General features: G+C 40.0%; 2 protein-coding genes across 3 annotated transcripts; both read right to left on the reverse strand.

Moving 5' to 3' along the window:
- Window positions 1-3,233: 3,233 nt before the first annotated feature.
- LOC117621854 lies at window positions 3,234-5,387 on the reverse strand. The gene has a single exon (XM_034352399.1). It carries the CDS (start codon window positions 5,385-5,387, stop codon window positions 3,234-3,236), a length of 2,154 nt encoding a protein of 717 aa, XP_034208290.1.
- Window positions 5,388-7,419: 2,032 nt separating this feature from the next.
- LOC117621106 (receptor-like protein kinase) lies at window positions 7,420-21,187 on the reverse strand. Of its 2 annotated transcripts, XM_034351402.1 has the most exons (3): window positions 18,109-21,187; window positions 17,781-18,022; window positions 7,420-7,794 (listed from the first exon to the last, which is right to left on the reverse strand). In XM_034351402.1, the coding sequence occupies exons 1-3, from the start codon at window positions 21,017-21,019 to the stop codon at window positions 7,687-7,689; spliced, it is 3,261 nt and encodes a 1,086-aa protein (XP_034207293.1). In that variant the 5' UTR covers window positions 21,020-21,187; the 3' UTR covers window positions 7,420-7,686. The 2 variants fall into 2 exon arrangements, with proteins under 2 accessions (XP_034207293.1, XP_034207294.1); XM_034351403.1 differs by lacking the exons at window positions 17,781-18,022; window positions 18,109-21,187 and adding an exon at window positions 8,111-11,189 and having other exon boundaries at window positions 7,420-8,024.
- Window positions 21,188-22,308: the final 1,121 nt, after the last annotated feature.

The raw sequence follows: 22,308 nt of genomic DNA on the forward strand, positions 1-22,308 counted from the left end.
ACATGTCTTTGTTGTTTTGGAGGAAGATGGTCACCTCCACCTTCTCGTCTGGGCTTAGGCGCGAGCCGATCCTCGCTTTCTTGTCTGGCTGGTTAGGATCGAGGGGTACTTGTTGGAATAAAAAAAATCACAAAATTGGAACGTGGGGGGAAGTTTGGAAAAAGGTGGGGGGAAGTTTGGAAAAAGGTGGGGGTCTAAACCAATGAAAATGTTTAAGTGGGTTGAGTGGCTCCTATTTTTTGGGGAGTTGGTTATTCAATTTTTAATATAAATATTCTGCATTAAAGAGAAATAAAAAAAAAAGAAGAGAAAGAGGACAGAAAAGAAGGAGAAGACGACAGAAGAAGAAAATTGTTGCAGAAGGAAAATTGCAGGAGCACAAATACAAGAGGAGACATTTTCACAGGTATATAGATCCTGTCAATTAATTCTTGTTGGGTGGCAACCCTAAAATCATTCTCTTGGATGATGAATCCATATTGGGTGGCAACCCTCAAATAAAACTCTTGGATGATAAATCCATAATGGGTGGCAACCCTTAAATCATGAACAACAAATCCATGAGAGGATTTCTGTTTAACAAAGCTCTGCCGAGCAAAAGAAAATCCTTTGAAATGGATACAAAATATTGGATACAAAATCCATCATGGGTGTGTAACCCTCAATCAAATACCCTGAATGGTATATCCATTTTTGGGCATAAAACTCATTCAGTGGGTTCTCAAGAGCACAAATCCAATTTGGGTACAAAACCCACAAACATAATCATGGAGGGATTTAATCTCACAGCAAATAAAAATCAGCTGTGTGCACAAAAAAGAGAGGAACAAAGCTTGAAAAGGGAGGCCACGTTTGTGCAGCCTATCCTTTGAATTCTTCATTTGGGGATTGTTTGCGAAAAATCAAAACCAAGGAAGGAAGAAGGAAGGATGGAGGTCTTTAAAAGAAAAAGATAAAAAAGGATAGCCATGTTCCTGTTGGCAACTTCTGGTTGCGCAGCAAACCAAAAGCAAAGGAAAAAAAAAGCTAAAACCAAAAAAAGAGGAGAGGAATTGGCTTGGTGTTATGTATGGCAGTAACAAAAGAAAAGGGAGAAGGCTTCCACTGAAAAGAAAACAAACGGAAGAAGAGTGAAAAAAAGGAAAGCGGCGTCAGCCACTTTGTTTCAAAAGGAAGAAGAAATTCAAAGAAGAAAAAAAAGAGAAGAGAGTGGCTGACGCCACTTTGTTGAAGTTGGAAGAAAAGCAAAACAAAGGGAACAAGGACGATGGGTTTGCAGAGAAAAAAAGAGGAAAAAGACAAAAAAAATCTGAAACCTCTTGATGTATTGTGGCAGTTTTTCTTCTGGCTTTCTCTTTTTGTTTGCGAAGGCTGTGTACAGATTGTGACTTCGTGTACCTTTTTAAAGACTGAACAGTAACAGTGTTTGCTCTTAATTCGGACTGATCACAAGTGTTCCAGATAAAGATGGGATTGCAAGGTCTGATTTTACTTGGAAACAAACTCTGCAAAGAGTTGGATAGCTAATCGCCTGCTGGACCAAAGTTTTTTTTTGGGGCTCCATGCTCATGGGCTGTCAGAGAATAATTATCCATTGACTCTCAGAAGCCCATATAATTAATGGGTAACCCAAATAATTACCCATTAAATTTCCAAAGGACCAAAGCTTTAAGAATCAGTTCATAAATGAGAGGGTTTTCATTGGAGCTCATATACTAATCGTAGCTATGGATTGATGGGATCAATAATCACATTAGTTACAGAGTTTCAACTTTTTAAAATATGCCGACACCACGGATTTGGGGTAAGGTTTTGTGGCGAGACAAGTTGGGTAGTTTTCGGTTTGTTCAATCCACAGTTTGTGTGCTATGCTACCAGCTGTGAGCTTCTCGGACAAATTCAATATCTAACCTGCACAATTTGATAAGACCATTGTTTCTAGAGATTAAAGCAATTGCAGCCAACAAATTCCAGCATATAATGACCAAATTTACAAAACCCACTGATTGGTTAACAAGAAAATTCCCACCCAACTTGAACCCAAATTTTCTGGCATTGATCTCAATGACCCAAATGTCAACTTTAGAAAATTAGAGGGTTAATCAAAATTGCTCACTAATTTTCTGGGACATTGACAAAAAGAAAAAATGGTACAAAACCATCCAATGTTCTCATGGGTCATCTACCCATGAAAATTCCAATGAGATTAAATTCAAATATCTCAAATACAAATTCTAAATTATTGGGCCATACATACCCATTAATTTCTAATTATTTCCCATAGGTCATCTACCTATGAAAATCTTCAAATCGTCTCAAAGACACCAACTCTAAATTATTGGGCCACACTTACCCATTAATTTCTAAATTTTTCGAACTACGTTGGTTTGATCCCTTTAAAAGGGTATGTAGGCAATCTAGAGATTCAATCTAGATGCAACCATCCCAAACATATTTCCATATCGAATCCCTGGTTTATTCAGATAAATTCACTCAAACTCCTCAATCAAACCCATTCAAATTCTTCGTTTTGTGATGAGTCATTTATTCATCATGAATCTTTGAACTACGAGTGGCTTGATTCCCGATTCCCGCAAAGGATACGTAGGCATCCTGAGGTTGGACTTGGGAGCAGCTGCAAAATCAAACACACACGTTCTGTTTCTTTATGATGGAATCAAAGGGTTTTCCCTTGAAGCAAGGGATTGTAATTAAGAGACTTGCGTCTCGAATGAGTCGAACCTAAAATAATAAAACCCTATTATTTAATTAGTGGTGGTGAAATTATATTAGGAAGATCACCATTTTCCTTCAACAGTACTAACTCAACGTCTTCCTCAGGCTTCCAACCTTCTTCAAGGTCTTCCTCAGGCTTCCAACCTTTTTCAAGGGAGCCTTCCGGGCGGATTCCCTCATCTCGATCCTTCTTGTTTGGATTCTGGCACGAGCCGATCTGCGCTTTTTTGTCTGGCTGGCCAAGATCAGGGGGTACTAACTCGACATCATCCTTAGGCTTCCAACCCTTTTCAGGGGAGTCTTCCGGGCGGATTCCCTCCCCTTGATCCTGGCTCATTAATTGCTATTGTGGGGTAACAGCTCCCTTCTCGCTCGAGCTTGCTTGTCTGTTGGGAGCGCTTCGTGCCTCATTAGCAGCTTGCATTACTGGTGTGAACTGCAACTGCTTGCTCTTCTTGAGCCCTTGAGCTGTGCATCTTCTTGCCATGGCTTGGTCACTATTGATCTGCCCGATTCCGCCTCCAGGGATAGGGTAGCGAATCTTCTGGTGTAGAGCAGATGTGATGGCCTCGATCTTGCTGATCCACCGTCGGCCCAAGATTCCATTGTAGGAGAGATCTCGTTGATGACCATGAAGGTTTGCGAGTAGAGCACTGGGGGTGAGTGGACGTCAAGGTCGATCGTTCCAACTGTGATTGATGTGGCCCCATTGAAGCCAGTAAGCGACCTGGCAAGTTTGCTAATCTTGGGTCCAATCCCATCTGTTGGATGACAGATAGTTGCAGGATGTTAGCTGCGCTGCCCTCATCCACATGAATTCGCTCGATCACAGCTTGTTCAATCTGAATGCATATGACTAGCGCGTCATGATGCGGTAGGTCAAGCCCGATCAAGTCCTTCTTCTGGAAACCAATGATGGGTGTATCCACAATGACTGGTACTCCTGTTGTGACTTGGGAGACATAAGTCGCCTGCGAGATCTTCCTCTTGCGCTCCTTGGTGGTCAGCCCAGGCTCCCGGGAGTCAGCTAGAATGGTGTTGATTCGAATGACCTTCTGGGGAGGCTCCTTGGCAGCCGCATCACGATCCTCGATCTGCTGGATGGCCTTCTTTGCAACGAATTCTGTGCAATGACCTTCTCTGACCAGCTCCTCAAGATGCCTTTTCCAAGCGTTGCAGTTGTTGGTGTAATGTCCGTGCTTCCCGTGGAATGCGCAGTATTTACTGGTGTCCCTCTTGGAGGGGTTTCCCTTCATGGGTGGCGGTCTCCTCACCCACGGCTTGTCCTTCACTTGAGCCAGGATCTGATGAATTGGGATAGCGAACTCAGTGAAGGTCCCTACTTCTGAGCTTCCCTTTCGGGGCCGCGATCTGCGGTTATCTCGGGCTCTTCGCTCGAACTGGTTGCTCTTTTGGCTTGCTTGCTTCGTCGGGTGATCAACTTGCTTGCTGGCTTTCTTTGCGGCGATTCGATCATCGTCCCAAAGTGCGTTGCGTTCTGCCGTCGTGAACACTTCTGCCAAGGTTTGACTTGGTGTTATGGCCAGCTCCCGGTATAACTCGTGCTCGGTTGGCAAGCCCTTCTTGAAAGCTGAGGATGCAACTTGGTCATTGCATCCTTTGATGTTAGCCTTTTCAGCCTTAAACCGTCTTAGGTAGTCTCGTAAAGACTCATCTGGCTTCTTGCGCAGGTTGAATAGATGGTCTGCATGCTTTCTGACCGTCTTGTAGGAGGTATACTCCCTTGTGAAGATGAGTGCCAACTCCTTGAAGTTTCCTATCGATGCTGACGGTAGAGTGTGGAACCAGTCTTGAGCTGCTCCTCGCAGGGTCATCGCGAACACCTTGCACATCAGGGCATCGTCTGCCTTATACAGGATCATGGTGCTCCTGAAGTGCCTCAAATGGCTCTCAGGATCAGAGTCTCCCTTGAATGGAGTGATGGATGGTGTTGTGAACCGCTTCGGTGGAGGAGCTCGTTCCACTTTGTCGGTAAAGGGCGAGCAGTCAACTCGATCAATTTCCTTGTGCAGGGCTTCTTCCATGCTTCCTTTAAGTTGGAGAGCTTGGAGTCGGTCATTCACTAGCTTCTCGACGTCCTCTGCTCGCAGGACTGGAGTCTCGGGCCGACGTCTTCGGCGTCTCGAGCGTGACTGGCTAACTTCTTCTTCGGTTCCCAAAGGTCGATCCCCTTGGGTGTTCTGCCAGTGGGGCAGGTTAGGAGATTGAGCTTGTGAGGATTCCTCTACATCTTGTCGCCTCGTGTTGGTCCTCGAGCAGGTTGGTGGGCGTCGATCATCATCTTCTGCCCGCAAGGAGGGGCGCTCAGGTCGACGTCTTTGGTGTCTCGAGCGTGACGGGCTAACTCCTTCCTCGGTTCCCAAGGGTCGATCCCCTTGGGTGCCCTGCCCGTGGGGCATATTAGGAGATTGAGCTTGTGAGGATTCTTCTACAGCTTGCCGCCGCGTGTTGGCCCTCGAGCGGGTTGGTGGGTGTCGGTCGTTGCGCTCGTCACGCGACTGCTCACGAACTCGAGCTCCTTGTGGGCCCAAGCGGGCGTGGACATTAGACTGTGGGCCTAGCCTCTCGAGCACATTGGTCCTTGGTCCGAGCCCCGAACGGCTCAGAGTACGGCTCGCGGCTGTCTGCATCTCATCTGCTCGATCTCGATCTCTCCTCTGCCGGTTTGCTCCTGTCTGACCAGCCTGGGACCTCTCGAACTGCTCGCCGGCGTGCTGGTGTGCCCTTCTCTCCTCGTCACTGGGTCAAAGGTTTGGGCCTTGATTCAAGTTGATCTGCCTGAGTAGCTGGCCGATCAGGTTGTTCTGATCATCGACCTTCTGTGTGAGTTGATCGACCCGTGAGTTGAGGTCCACCTGACTGTGCGGGTCAAGTAGAGTGTTGTGCATCGGGCCCAACGGCATATGGGCTAGAGCTTCATTAGACGCGTACACAGGTGCATATGTCAAGTGTGATAGCAGAGGAGGGAGAGAATGTATATGCTCCAAGACTGGGACGACGTCGGAGTAGCCATAGGGCTGCGCAGCAAATCCGGTAGTTGAGTGGTGTGGCTGCTGCTGTGCTCCGACGGTAGGACAGCAAGGCAGAGCAGCTCCGGTAATCGGCGCTGGCAACTGCAAGGCTGTGGAGGTCCCAGGGTCATGTGGCGGCTGTTCTGTAATTCCGGCAGCTGAAGGCGGCTGCAAAGCACTAGAGGTCGACTGCAAGGCGTTGGCCGCCACGATTCCGTGCGGTTGCATTGAGGTTTCCACCACGAAACCATGAGATGGGCTCATCGTGGTGGCGTTACTCTTCGTACGTCTTGTATCAACCATGGTTGTTTGAAAAAATGTGTGAAAGCACCAATTTGTGGGAGCAAATTTCCCCACTAGAGCAAATATTATTCGCCCAAGATTCCTTCGTCTTCTCCGCCTCTCTTTCTCCCTGCAAAACAGATCGGAGTAAAAGGACCACACCCGGGGGGTGTTGGCCAAAGGCCCTCCGATGCCTAAGTTAGGTAGGGTAATTCAAGGAAAACCGGGTGGCCGGAGCCGTGTGTGGTGGCCGGAGCCTTGTGTGAGAGAGAGAAAGAGAGGAGGTGGCTAGGGTTTTTGAGAAATAATTTCTGCAGAGCTTTAGTAGGAATTTAGGCGTACCTTAACCTTTGTGTGTGGCCATCCTTTTATAATGGTCTCGGAGGCTAGGGTTTCAGAGGAATAATACCATAGATGGAAAGGAATTATTCCTCCCCGATTTGGAATTGATTTGATTAATTAGGGATTTGATTTATTAGGGTAAATCAAATCCCTAATTGTGGTAGGTATCAATTCAATTCCTAATTTAATTAGGTAACTCCTCATTTAATTCGGAATTGGGGTAGGAATCAAATCAATTCTCGACCCAATTAGGTAATATTCTATTTAATTGGGTAATCCTCAATTAAATTGAATAATTCCCAATTAGGTCAAATAATCCCCAAATGGAAGGAATTATTTGACCTAGGGTTTTGATTTAATTAGGTTCCCACAACCATCACAATCAATCTCATAATGTTTTCCTCCACACCTCTGTTCTCTTTGAATTTTTTTGTTATTTGGAAGTTGAAAATGAAGATGTAAGATCCGTTTCTTTGACTAAAAATGATACTGTGTGCGTGTATCTCATAAATTCTCGACAAGCAAATGGTCCTCAGCAAGCTCGAAACATTTTGAGAAGGGCTTATCATCAAACAGCATTATAGATATGGTAACAGTTGAGATGATCTTTACAGGCTTAAACTTGTAAATGTGTGTGAACAATTTAGGTTGATCAAACATTTAGTAGACAATACAAACCAGTAATCAGTAGGATCCTACCCAATTTAAAAATGTCTGCACTTCAGGAAAGCTTGAAAAGATCCTCATCATTCATGCCTTAATGTCTCTAAACATTTTAACATTTAACAAGTGATTGCCCTAACCTCATAGACCTCAAGAAGTTATCTTTCTGACTCAAATCACTAATATGGTTATTATGATAAACTAAGAAAGCCATACTGCTGGCAAGCGAGCTGACTAGTGTAGCAAAAACTGCACAGGCAGAGGATCTTATCGGGGGTCAATAACAGGCCAGTATACGGTATACCAATACATTAGTTGTGTAAATATAGATGCGCCAGAAATAAAATGCATCAGCAAAGTGGAATGTGCATAAGAGACATGAACTATCATATAATGGTCATTCATGAATGACGTACAACAGGCTACAGAATGGGAATTTCCTATCTCAGCTCCAGAGCTGGGCAACTGACTTCAATGTTCCAGCAACTGTGTGTGTGAGAGATAGATAGGATGTTTTGAAGTCATTTCCCTCATAATTACATACGGATGCAACACTATCAAGCAGGACTAAACCTAGTGTACAGTAGAAAAAGCATACCAGTTAGAACAACCCATTCGGAAGATTCAAGAGCTAGCCTTTTATGCTTCTCACTTGGGGATTTGCATCTAATAATTGCTTCACAACATCTCTCATCGTCGGCCTCTTTCTAGGATCTTTATCAGTACATCTGAATGCCACCATAAGCACATCGACAACTTGGTCCATGATACTTGAATCCAGAAGGCTTGAATCAACAATTTGATCAATTTCTTCTGTGTTGCTCCACACTGACCTAACCCATCCTACAATGTCAGTTTGCTCCACAAATGATGGATCCAATGCCTTCTTTCTAGTTATCAGCTCAAATAGAACAACCCCATAACTGTACACATCAGATTCCACGCTCTTCGCTGGTCTAAATGCATTTTCTGTCACAAAATATGCCAGATACTTTAGTTCATTGTACACCTGAATATAGAAACATTGTTGATCAAAATGAAACTAGAAGACTTACCTGGTGCAATATATCCAGTTGTTCCCACAACTGCAATGGACGTCGTTGATGCAGAAGACTGATCCAGAAGTTTAGCAATACCAAAATCAGCAATATGCGGCTCCATATCAGCGTCTAAGAGGATGTTCATTGGTTTGACATCTCGATGAACTATAGGGGGGTCACAATCATAATGGAGATACTCCAACCCGTATGCAGTTCCAAGTGCTATCCTATAGCGGACACTCCACTCAAGAGTTGGTGGGGGTTTAATTTCATGCAAAACATCATTAAGGCTCCCATTTTGCATGTACCTATACAAGATTAAACCATGGTCCTTTCTTAAACAGAAGTCTTCCAATTTAACCAGATTCCGATGCCTAATAGTCCCGAGGGTTTGAATTTCTCTAACCATGCTCAAACGCGTTCCTTCATGCCCCGCAAATAGAAGCTTCTTGACAGCATAATCTTTGTCTGGAGCCAAAGAGGCCTTATAGACAGTTCCATGGGCTCCTTTCCCAATGATATACTGACCATTAAGGTTCGCTGTAGCCTCCAATACTTTGTTGAGTAAGCCAGATGGCCCCTCTTGAGCAGAGATCTCAAGTTCCTGCTTTGTCTTTTTGCGCAAGAGAAACATATAAACCAGTACATGAAGCACAAAAACAACAAATAATGAAGAACCTAGGGATATAAATGCAATTGCCACTTTACTAAGGCCTCTATGCTTGCTTGATTGACTGTTGCATGGCTTAAAACTGTTGTTTCTTCTTGCACAAGTTGAGCCACATGATGGAAGGTAATTGACACATAGGTAGGGATTGCCCAAAAATGATAATGGAGATGAGTTCAAAAGGTTCATCAATGTCTCTGGTACTGCACCTGTGAAGTTATTGTCTGAAACATCAACCTCAATGAATGAATTGATATAATCAAGAGCTTTTAAAGTCCCTGTCAAATTGTTATGAGATAGATCTAGTCGTTGTAGTCTTGCCAACTTCCCCAGCTCTGAAGGAATCGGACCTGTCAATGCATTATTGCTAAGATTCAATGCATAAAACATACTAACCAATGCTCCAATTGATGAGGGAATGGCACCTCCCAAAAAATTTCCACCAAGTTGTAGCTCTGAAAGCTTTTCGAACTCCGACAAGAAAGGTGGAACACCGCCAGTAAAACTGTTGTCACTTAAAATCAGCGTTGATAAACCTGTCCAACTTCTCAAACTCGATGGAATGGAGCCATTCAACAAATTTGATCCCACATCAAACTTATACATTTTGGTACAATTTGATAGGTGAGGAGGCAGAGGACCAACCAAATTGTTTTTGAAAAGAATCAAAGAACCAAGTTCTGCAAGACTCCCTAGTTCCTGGGGTATAACTCCTGTTAAATTGTTCATGGACAAATTGATGGCTGTGAGATTGCTACAGTTTCCCAAGCTTGATGGAATTTCTCCACCAATCTCATTGTTGCTGATGTCCACATATGAAAGGCTTGAATTTTTTGCAAACTGTGGAAGAACCCCAATGAGGTTGTTCTGTTCCAATTTCAACCTCGAAAGAGTAGAGCAATTTCCAACATCAGAAGGTATGGTGCCTTGAAATCGATTGAAACCCAGATTTAACACCCTTAACTGCTTTCCATGGCAAAGATTTGGAGGGATTTTACCAGTGAACTTGTTATTGGTAAAATCTAACTGCCACAAACTGCTGTTAATCCCCAAACTTTGAGGTATAACTCCAAAAAATAGGTTGTTGTACAATGATATATTTTTTAGTTGCTTCAGCTCAGTCATCACTTCAGGCAGCTCCCCAGTGAGGCTATTATTGTACACAAGGATATGCTGAAGACTTTGAATCTTCCATATGCTAACTGGAATTTCACCAGTTAACCGGTTCTCAAATAATTCAAGGTCCTCTAATTGAGTCAGCATTCCCAATTCACTAGGAATTTCTCCCACTAGTTGGTTCTTATACAAGCGTAGTATCTTCAAGGATTCACACTTGCCAAGTTCAGGAGGTATTTTACCAGACAAATGATTTAGAGGAAGGTACAGGGTTGAAAGGTACTTGAGTTGGCCAAAGGAAGATGGAATAGTCCCCTCTAAATTACTACCCACAGCAGAAAATTGTGTTAAATTACTACAATTTCCAAGTCCTGGTGGAATACCTCCACTAAACTTATTGTATGACAAATCCAAGTAAATTAAATTCTTGCAAGTGCCTAAACCCAAAGGAATGCTACCCTCAAGACTATTTATAGCTACATCTAGATATACCAGGTTCTCAAGGTTGTTCAGACTCATAGGAAGCTCTCCTGTCAACTGGTTCTGACCCAAAAACAACTCCTGCAATTTACTACAGTTTCCAACGGATGAAGGAATCACTCCTGAAAACTGATTCTCATACAAATACAGATGCACAAGCTCACTCAGATTCCCAACATTTCCAGGGATGGAACCATTCAAATTGTTAGTATACAGATGTACATAAGCTAAGGCAGGAATTGCAAACAAGGATTCAGGTATTGCACCAGAAAAGCCATTTTTATACAAGTCCAAGTTTTCAAGAAGACTACAATTGGCCAATTCTTTTGGGATTTTACCAGAAAAATTGTTGACACTCAAATCAAGAGTCTGCAAGTGCCTAAAGCTGCCAACTTCAGGTCCCAATTGACCAGAAATTCCATAACCAGTGAGGTTCAAGGTAACCACATTGTGGGCATTGTCACATTCTATTCCAACCCATTGGCATGGAGTGGCATCAGAAGCACTCCAGCTTGAGGATATGGAAGCAGGGACAGAGGTCCAATGCTTGGAGAGTGACAACAAAGCCAACCCATCAGAGCTCAAACTAGATACAGTAGATATGGACACAGAGAAGCAGAGCAACAGCAACAAGAAGAAGAAATTGAACAGATAGAGCTGCATGCTTTCTAGTTAGTTGAAGAAAATTACTTGGTAGAGATATATGAGCTTTGCTGTCAACAGTGCATAGCTTGCTTCTTTGAGCTCACAGGAAAACCCAGCATGCAGATTGAACTTGCGTCTGTCTGAAATGAGTTGGAAACAGAGTTGAAAATGTTGGGGGAGAGAGAGAGAGAGAGAGAGAATGGATATGTTGGGTTGGCATGTCGGTTTAAGCTTAAATAAAAGATTTTCCGCAGCTAACCCATAGAAGCAGAAAAAGAATAAAATTAAATTAACACTACGAGGTCTGTGGTCTCTGACTGTGTGCCACGTTTTGGAGGACTTTCTCTATCCTAGAGGTGAGAGAGCGACTTGAGTCATATTTATACTGCCAAAGCCAAGAACAGAAAAAGACTCTTTCTTGTTATGCTGTGTGAACAGGAGATTTCTTTCTTTCTTTCTTTTTAAAAATAAGTTCACAAAAGATAATAACTTAAACTGAAATTATATATTATATGGAAGGTTGCAATTGTATCGTTTTTTATTGGATTATAATTTATATGTCCCCCACCAGCAGCTACTTGGTCTAAATCAGTGGGACGTTTCACACACAACATGCTGTAAGAAGAGCATGCTTTCCACAGCCTTTTGACCGCAATATATTTATTGTCACTCCCTTCCCTTTGGTTTTGTTCCAAGGCAAAGCAGGAGGTTTGCATTGCATGCTTTGCCATAAACATCGCCATAAAATAATCTCTTGAAATTGTTGTATAAATTATAGAAGCCCGTAATTCAATGTGAAAAGCAGGTATGGACTTCGTCCTGTCCACACGTGGGAGTGCCAAATTCCAAGTAACCATATATTATATGCTATGACTCCACACGGCCATACCAGCAATGATTTTCCTTTGAAAAAAAAAAAAAAAACTTAGTGCGGTGGTCAAGAAGGTTATGTGAACATTAAAAAAACAAAAAACAAAAAACAAAAAAACTATACACTATGTGCATGTAAGTTAATTTTGTCCGTTGATGTATTGTGAACCATATATGTACAAATAGTGAAAATAAATTCACATATAATAATTTCATTATTAAGATTCATCGGGGCGTGAACAACTGATCACACCATTCTTCTTCCTACTTATAACAAGGCCCTACTTCAATTCTCTATTCTGACTTTACGGGGGAGTAAAAAAAATGGATCGGAGTAGTTAGGTGTGTATACATACAGCAGCTGGAGATTCAGCCTTTTTTGTCAAAGAAATACTGGATGGTGCAGCCTACGGACAATGACTACTCAATAACATAGATGGTGATACGGTGGGGTTTTTATAGCTAGAATTAATTTAGCTTGTGGTCCATACGGGTACACAGAGAAATATAGGAGGTCAATTATTTGTGTTATAAATTAAATAAGACCGAAAGGGCTTACCTATTATTTTGATACTACGGAATATTTCAATTATAAAAAAAATTAATTATGAGACTGATCTTATATTATTGTATGTTGATAGCTGATGTTATCCTATTAAAGTATCTAGTAAAAGAATCATGTCTTAAGTAATATTTTGGAAAATAAATATTTTGTTACCCTCTTGTATCCTTCTAAGCAAAAGCTATGAAGTTTATGTTGTAAACTTGTACTATTGGAAACACCATGTATAATGGAAGTGTTTATGTTTAGTTACTGGTAGTTCGAATTGAGTAAGTTAATGAGTTTGACTTAATTGTTCTTTTAGTGAATTTGGTCTGATTTTGGGGTGTGATAATTTTATTCCGTGAACACATATAATGAGATTATTTAAAACAAAGCTAAAATTTAGATAGAAAGAGCTTATATGACATCATACGAAATTTCTTTATCTTTTACAATGATGAAACTGAATGGTTAAGGTTTTGTTTCCTTCTTTGAAGATGGAAAAGAACTTTCCCACTACTTGGGAACAAAATTATAACTTGAACTTTAAATTTTTTGTTTAAAAATAGCATGTGGTAGTTGGGTTCATTTTGGTGAAAAGACAAAATGATAGTGGGTGAGATGGAAAAGTTTGCTTAGAAAATCTGTGCAGTGGAAGATCCTGAATTTGAGACTTTCTACATCAAAAATATTCTCTTTAACAAAGGTATTCGTGCTTGGTGGCTCAATATAAACCTCATGAAAGTCCATTGGTAGTTAGGGCTGAGAAGTGAGAAGACAAAATGATAGTAGGTAAGATGGAAAAGTTTGTTTTAAAATGGCAAAGTTGGTTTCTCGAATTCTCACCAGCAAGCAATTTTCTTTTTCTTTTTTTCTTGACTTCATACGTCTCATGCATAAAAATAAGATTGTATTTTTTTTTGTCTCATGTTTGCTAAGTCCATGCATGGGAAATTGTTGCTTTGCACATAAGAAATTAAGGGGAAAATGAAACCTTTCCTCCCCCCCTTCTTGGGTTTTGTTTTCCTCCTCATGGAAAAGTTTGAGAAAAGTAGCTAACATTAAATACACATTTTTCATGACCATATTGTCCTTATTAACGATTTAGAATTACAATATAGCATTAGACGCATTTTTTTATTTATTTGATTTTATATGGGTATAAGTGAAAATTTAAACAAAATTTGTTTTACATTCCTACATAAACCAAACATGTGAAAGGAAATAAAGTGGTATTTCTTGATTACTTTCCCAGAATTACTAAACATGAGAAATGAATCTCCATTTCCCATACCTTGGGAAATGACATGGGAAGTGATTTCCCCTCAAATCCGTTCTATGAACCAAATGGGGCTTAAAAGTTTCGAACTTTTGGGCAGGCCAATGGGCCCATCCTATATGGCCCTATTAAATGAGTCACTTATAAAAAAAAAAAAATTTAATGCAATCACAATGAATTAAATGTAATCATAATTAATACTAGTTTTCGTTTATAATAATACTAATTGATTATTAATATTCATATTGGATGAGTCATTAATTTCTTTTAAATCTTTTAGTTCAATGAATGGGTAATTAACATTAATTATATATATATATATATATAGTCTCGATCTCTTGGACCACAGGAGTCCAAGAGATTGTGGTCACCCGCCGTTAGATATTAATCTAATAGTTCAAGAAAGTTTTTTTAAAGGAGTGCAAGAGTGAGTGAACTGTTGAATTTACACCCAACGGTGAGTGACCACAAATCTCTTGAACCCCTATAGTCCAATAGATCAGGACTATATATATATATATATATTATCTATAAGCTTAATTGTCGGGTTTGGCCGGGCTGCCCATGGGCTTAAAACTTAAGGCCCATGCCCTACCCACTACACAACTGGTTGGATAACATCGGGCCAAGCTAGCCCATAGCCAAAATAATTGGGCGGGGCTTGGGTTCGCCCATCGGACTTGGATCGTTTTTACAAGCCTAGTAAAGGGGAAATCGCATTTACACCCTTGGGGTCTTCAGGAACTCGAGGTCTTTACTCAAGACGAGCTGTCTTCCTTACTGAATGAAATAATAAAGGCTACAAAAAATCTTAATGATCAATATATCATTCGGAAAGAAGCCCATGGAACTATCTATGAAGCCTCTTTGGCTCAAGACAAAGATTATACTATCAAAATGCTTGTATTTGCAGCGCAATAAGAAGGGCGTTCGAGCATGGTTAGAGGAACTCAAACAGTGGGGACAATTAAGCATCAAAATCTGGTTAAATTGGAAGACTTATTGTTAAGAAAGGACCACGATTTAATCTTGTATAGGTACATATAAAATGGGAGCCTTAAAGGTGTTGTACGTGAAATTAAACTCCCACAATATGCTGAGTGGACTGTCAGCTACTACATGATAACACTTAAAGGTGGTGGTCAGCATACTCTTTTGATTAATGTGGTGAGCAAAAATGCTCCCCTTACAGGATTACCTAAAATAAAGCTCGATTTAGATAAAAAGAGACATCACAAAAGATTTCCTTATCTATAAAATGACGAAACAAAACATGTTTCATAAGGTTTTGTTTCTTCTTTGAAGATGGAAAGGAACTTTAGCACCAGTTGCGAACAAAGTTAACTTTAATTTTGAATTTTTTGTTTAAAAATAAAATGTCGCATGTGACTAATTTTTTTATTATATATTTTGTACCTTTGGTAGTTGAGAATTAGACTTCAAGTGAAAAACAAAAGAATAATGCTAAACGAACCCTAAAATTAATTGAGTACGGTCTATTACCATACTATTTATTGAATTACTAATTTATTCTAAGTGACGAAAAAAGATATATTGAATTGTAAAACAAATGTAATTTTAATAAGTGCCCTACGCACCATATTCAACCCTAATCAAACGAAAGCGAAAAGTCATATTTCCAAAAACCTTAGAACTAACTCCAACAATTTATTTTGTCGTTATTTAGTAAATACAATGTGTATCTGATATGCAAACGAAAGCACTAATCATGCAAATTTGTTACAGAATCAATTATATGTTCCATGTACTACCCAATTTGTAGATAATGATCATTTGCACAATTTTTCATGCCAAGATATGAACACATGCTTATAAATTATGGTCTTTAGACACCCAAAGGAAAAATCTTTCCTAGTTTCATAGCACCCCATAAATACAAATCCTTAAGCAATGCAATTATATGATGAAAAGCACCTAGTGTATAATCATTCTTCATTAATTATCTGGTACATATCATATGAACAAGCCCAAATTACCCAGAAATACACCCATAATTCTAATCTCATCAATGTACAGATCAACATGAGTTATGAGTGACATGTGTCATGCAGGCTTATACTAATTCTGATCGCAGGTTCACCTCTGTGAAGTAACTATGCAAAAACTATCAAATAAGTAAAATTACCAATGTTATTGTTGGAAGTCATATTTCCGTTTCCAGTATATGCTTCTTAGCATCAACTACACAAAAATTGATCCACGATTTGCAGGAATTTTCCTTACGAATCAGATAATTCACTGCAAATCACCAACCATCCGCAGAGCACCAATTGGTCACACTCAACGGAATTATTTGGAATGAAAAGTGGTAAATTAAAGCTGAAATTTCATCCCAACATCGACATGCAAAATTTATGAGGCAAACAATCCAAAATTCAACAAAAACAAAAAAAACAAAATTCAGAAAGGAAGATGAACTCATAAGCAGGAAACGATGTATGGGTTTGTTGTTGTGTATGATAAGAGTGTATTATGGTGTCTCAATGATACTTTTAGTAGTTAAATAGAGTCTAAACCCCGTTTTATTTTGGAAGAGTGAACAAAATTTAACATAAGGGATTGGCTTTTTGTGTGAGTGAGAAATCTTACATTCATAACTCTTTTAGCTTTGCTTTTGTGCTTTTGAGCTTTTGCCCAAATAAAATGCGGAAGGGTTATTGAGATTTTTTTTTTCTTTCTTTTTTTTGGGGGTACAATGGAGGACCAAAGCCCAAAAATCACTTTTTAATTTTGGTCCTTAAATCGGACAATAAAATTATCATTTGGGTCTCGGTTGTTTGCGAGAACATATTATGAAGAAAGCATGCAAGCACTTGCAATTTCACATAAGTTTTGGCTTTGAAACATCCCGGAGCCCATCTTGTGAAACATGCCATGGTTACATATAACCAACGAGGTTTTGGACTTCCATCATTTTTAGATCGACCATTTTTGAAAGAATCTTGATGTAAGATGGAAGAGGGATAGGATAATTGGCTTGCACCACAACTCAACAACATCACCATCACAATTCACAATCAATCTCATAATGTTTTCCTCCACACCTCTGTTCTCTTTGAAGTTTTTTGTTATTTGGAAGTTGAAAATGAAGATGTAAGATCCGTTTCTTTGACTAAATATGATACTGTGTGCGTGTATCTCATAAATTCTCGACAAGCAAATGGTCCTCAGCAAGCTCGAAACATTTTGAGAAGGGCTTATCATCGAACAGCATTATAGATATGGTAACAGTTGAGATGATCTTCAGAGGCTTAAACTTGTAAATGTGTGTGAACAATTTAGGTTGATCAAACATTTAGTAGACAATACAAACCAGTAATCAGTAGGATCCTACCCAATTTAAAAATGTCTGCACTTCAGGAAAGCTTGAAAAGATCCTCATCATTCATGTCTTAATGTCTCTAAACATTTTAACATTTAACAAGTGATCGCCCAAACCTCATAGACCTCAAGAAGTTATCTTTTTGACTCAAATCACTAATATGGTTATTATGATAAACTAAGAAAGCTATACTGCTGGCAAGCGAGCTAACTAGTGTAGCAAAAACTGCACAGGCAGAGGATCTTATCGGGGGTCAGTAACAGGCCAGTATGCGGTATACCAATACATTAGTTGTGTAAATATAGATGCGCCAGAAATAAAATGCATCAGCAAAGTGGAATGTGCATAAGAGACATGAACTATCATATAATGGTCATTCATGAATGACGTACAGATGTTACGTATAGAAGCAACAAGCAACAGGCTACAGAATGGGAATTTCCTATCTCAGCTCCCAAGCTGGGCAACTGACTTCAATGTTCCAGCAACTGTGTGTGTGAGAGATAGATAGGATGTTTTGAAGTCATTTCCCTCATAATTACATACGGATGCAACACTATCAAGTAGGACTAAACCTAGTGTACAGTAGAAAAAGCATACCAGTTAGAACAACTCATTCGGAAGATTCAAGAGCTAGCCTTTTATGCTTCTCACTTGGGGATTTGCATCTAATAATTGCTTCACAACATCTCTCATCATCGGCCTCTTTCTAGGATCTTTATCAGTACATCTGAATGCCACCATAAGCACATCGACAACTTGGTCCATAATACTTGAATCCAGAAATTCCACCTTAAGGCTTGAATCAACAATTTGATCAATTTCTTCTGTGTTGCTCCACACTGACCTAACCCATCCTACAATGTCAGTTTGCTCCACAAATGATGGATCCAATGCCTTCTTTCTAGTTATCAGCTCAAATAGAACAACCCCATAACTGTACACATCAGATTCCACGCTCTTCGCTGGTCTAAATGCATTTTCTGTCACAAAATATGCCAGATACTTTAGTTCATTGTACACCTGAATATAGAAACATTGTTGATCAAAATGAAACTAGAAGACTTACCTGGTGCAATATATCCAGTTGTTCCCACAACTGCAATGGACGTCGTTGATGCAGAAGACTGATCCAGAAGTTTAGCAATACCAAAATCAGCAATATGCGGCTCCATATCAGCGTCTAAGAGGATGTTCATTGGTTTGACATCTCGATGAACTATAGGGGGGTCACAATCATAATGGAGATACTCCAACCCGTATGCAGTTCCAAGTGCTATCCTATAGCGGACACTCCACTCAAGAGTTGGTGGGGGTTTAATTTCATGCAAAACATCATTAAGGCTCCCATTTTGCATGTACCTATACAAGATTAAACCATGGTCCTTTCTTAACCAGAAGTCTTCCAATTTAACCAGATTCCGATGCCTAATAGTCCCGAGGGTTTGAATTTCTCTAACCATGCTCAAACGCGTTCCTTCATGCCCCGCAAATAGAAGCTTCTTGACAGCATAATCTTTGTCTGGAGCCAAAGAGGCCTTATAGACAGTTCCATGGGCTCCTTTCCCAATGATATACTGACCATTAAGGTTCGCTGTAGCCTCCAATACTTTGTTGAGCAAGCCAGATGGCCCCTCTTGAGCAGAGATCTCAAGTTCCTGCTTTGTCTTTTTGCGCAAGAGAAACATATAAACCAGTACATGAAGCACAAAAACAACAAATAATGAAGAACCTAGGGATATAAATGCAATTGCCACTTTACTAAGGCCTCTATGCTTGCTTGATTGACTGTTGCATGGCTTAAAACTGTTGTTTCTTCTTGCACAAGTTGAGCCACATGATGGAAGGTAATTGACACATAGGTAGGGATTGCCCAAAAATGATAATGGAGATGAGTTCAAAAGGTTCATCAATGTCTCTGGTACTGCACCTGTGAAGTTATTGTCTGAAACATCAACCTCAATGAATGAATTGATATAATCAAGAGCTTTTAAAGTCCCTGTCAAATTGTTATGAGATAGATCTAGTCGTTGTAGTCTTGCCAACTTCCCCAGCTCTGAAGGAATCGGACCTGTCAATGCATTATTGCTAAGATTCAATGCATAAAACATACTAACCAATGCTCCAATTGATGAGGGAATGGCACCTCCCAAAAAATTTCCACCAAGTTGTAGCTCTGAAAGCTTTTCGAACTCTGACAAGAAAGGTGGAACACCGCCAGTAAAACTGTTGTCACTTAAAATCAGCTTTGATAAACCTGTCCAACTTCTCAAACTCGATGGAATGGAGCCATTCAACAAATTTGATCCCACATCAAACTTATACATTTTGGTACAATTTGATAGGTGAGGAGGCAGAGGACCAACCAAATTGTTTTTGAAAAGAATCAAAGAACCAAGTTCTGCAAGACTCCCTAGTTCCTGGGGTATAACTCCTGTTAAATTGTTCATGGACAAATTGATGGCTGTGAGATTGCTACAGTTTCCCAAGCTTGATGGAATTTCTCCACCAATCTCATTGTTGCTGATGTCCACATATGAAAGGCTTGAATTTTTTGCAAACTGTGGAAGAACCCCAATGAGGTTGTTCTGTTCCAATTTCAACCTCGAAAGAGTAGAGCAATTTCCAACATCAGAAGGTATGGTGCCTTGAAATCGATTGAAACCCAGATTTAACACCCTTAACTGCTTTCCATGGCAAAGATTTGGAGGGATTTTACCAGTGAACTTGTTATTGGTAAAATCTAACTGCCACAAACTGCTGTTAATCCCCAAACTTTGAGGTATAACTCCAAAAAATAGGTTGTTGTACAATGATATATTTTTTAGTTGCTTCAGCTCAGTCATCACTTCAGGCAGCTCCCCAGTGAGGCTATTATTGTACACAAGGATATGCTGAAGACTTTGAATCTTCCATATGCTAACTGGAATTTCACCAGTTAACCGGTTCTCAAATAATTCAAGGTCCTCTAATTGAGTCAGCATTCCCAATTCACTAGGAATTTCTCCCACTAGTTGGTTCTTATACAAGCGTAGTATCTTCAAGGATTCACACTTGCCAAGTTCAGGAGGTATTTTACCAGACAAATGATTTAGAGGAAGGTACAGGGTTGAAAGGTACTTGAGTTGGCCAAAGGAAGATGGAATAGTCCCCTCTAAATTACTACCCACAGCAGAAAATTGTGTTAAATTACTACAATTTCCAAGTCCTGGTGGAATACCTCCACTAAACTTATTGTATGACAAATCCAAGTAAATTAAATTCTTGCAAGTGCCTAAACCCAAAGGAATGCTACCCTCAAGACTATTTATAGCTACATCTAGATATACCAGGTTCTCAAGGTTGTTCAGACTCATAGGAAGCTCTCCTGTCAACTGGTTCTGACCCAAAAACAACTCCTGCAATTTACTACAGTTTCCAACGGATGAAGGAATCACTCCTGAAAACTGATTCTCATACAAATACAGATGCACAAGCTCACTCAGATTCCCAACATTTCCAGGGATGGAACCATTCAAATTGTTAGTATACAGATGTACATAAGCTAAGGCAGGAATTGCAAACAAGGATTCAGGTATTGCACCAGAAAAGCCATTTTTATACAAGTCCAAGTTTTCAAGAAGACTACAATTGGCCAATTCTTTTGGGATTTTACCAGAAAAATTGTTGACACTCAAATCAAGAGTCTGCAAGTGCCTAAAGCTGCCAACTTCAGGTCCCAATTGACCAGAAATTCCATAACCAGTGAGGTTCAAGGTAACCACATTGTGGGCATTGTCACATTCTATTCCAACCCATTGGCATGGAGTGGCATCAGAAGCACTCCAGCTTGAGGATATGGAAGCAGGGACAGAGGTCCAATGCTTGGAGAGTGACAACAAAGCCAACCCATCAGAGCTCAAACTAGATACAGTAGATATGGACACAGAGAAGCAGAGCAACAGCAACAAGAAGAAGAAATTGAACAGATAGAGCTGCATGCTTTCTAGTTAGTTGAAGAAAATTACTTGGTAGAGATATATGAGCTTTGCTGTCAACAGTGCATAGCTTGCTTCTTTGAGCTCACAGGAAAACCCAGCATGCAGATTGAACTTGCGTCTGTCTGAAATGAGTTGGAAACAGAGTTGAAAATGTTGGGGGAGAGAGAGAGAGAGAGAGAGAATGGATATGTTGGGTTGGCATGTCGGTTTAAGCTTAAATAAAAGATTTTCCGCAGCTAACCCATAGAAGCAGAAAAAGAATAAAATTAAATTAACACTACGCGGTCTGTGGTCTCTGACTGTGTGCCACGTTTTGGAGGACTTTCTCTATCCTAGAGGTGAGAGAGCGACTTGAGTCATATTTATACTGACAAAGCCAAGAACAGAAAAAGACTCTTTCTTGTTATGCTGTGTGAACAGGAGATTTCTATCTTTCTTTCTTTTTTAAAATAAGTTCACAAAAGATAATAACTTAAACTGAAATTATATATTTTGACCCAAAAAAAAACTGAAATTATATATTATATGGAAGGTTGCAATTGTATGGTTTTTTATTGGATTATAATTTATATGTCCCCCCACCAGCAGCTACTTGGTCTAAATCAGTGGGCCGTTTCACACACAATATGCTGTAAGAAGAGCATGCTTTCCACAGCCTTTTGACCACAATATATTTATTGACACTCCGTTCCCTTTGGTTTTGTTCCAAGCCAAAGCAGGAGGTTTGCGTTGCATGCTTTGCCATGAACATCGCTATAAAATAATCTCTTGGAATTGTTGTATAAATTATAGAAGCCTGTAATTCAATGTGAAAAGCGGGTATGGACTTCGTCCTGTCCACACGTGGAGTGCCAAATTCCAAGTGACCATATATTATATGCTACGACTCCACACGGCCATACCAACAATGATTTTCCTTGGAAAAAAAAAAAAACTTGGTGCGGTGGTCAAGAAGGTTATGTGCTCATTAAAAAAACAAAACAAAAAAACTATACACTATGTGTATGTAAGTTGATTTTGTCCGTTGATGTACTGTGAACCATCTATGTATAAATGGTGAAAATAAATTCACAGATAATAATTTCATTATTAAGATTTATCGGGGCGTGAACAACTGATCACACCATTCTTCTTTCTACTTATAACAAGGCCCTACTTCAATTCTCTATTCTGACTTTACGGGGGAGTAAAAAAAATGGATCGGAGTAGTTAGGTGTGTATACATACAACAGCTGGAGATTCAGCCTTTTTTGTCAAAGAAATACTGGGTGGTGCAGCCTACGGACAAT

The sequence above is a fragment of the Prunus dulcis genome, chromosome 3 (genome assembly GCF_902201215.1).
Source record: "Prunus dulcis chromosome 3, ALMONDv2, whole genome shotgun sequence".
Taxonomy (NCBI): Eukaryota; Viridiplantae; Streptophyta; class Magnoliopsida; order Rosales; family Rosaceae; genus Prunus; species Prunus dulcis.

Excerpts from the sequence above, each read along its gene's own strand:
- LOC117621854 (XM_034352399.1), bottom strand. The coding sequence starts at position 5,387 with ATGCAGACAGCCGCGAGCCGTACTCTGAGCCGTTCGGGGCTCGGACCA.
- LOC117621106 (XM_034351402.1), bottom strand. The coding sequence starts at position 21,019 with ATGCAGCTCTATCTGTTCAATTTCTTCTTCTTGTTGCTGTTGCTCTGC. Across the intron at positions 18,023-18,108 it reads AACTGGATATATTGCACCAG|AAAATGCATTTAGACCAGCG; the intron begins GTAAGTCTTCTA and ends ATTTTGTGACAG. Across the intron at positions 7,795-17,780 it reads AAGTTGTCGATGTGCTTATG|GTGGCATTCAGATGTACTGA; the intron begins GTGGCATTCAGA and ends GATGTGCTTATG.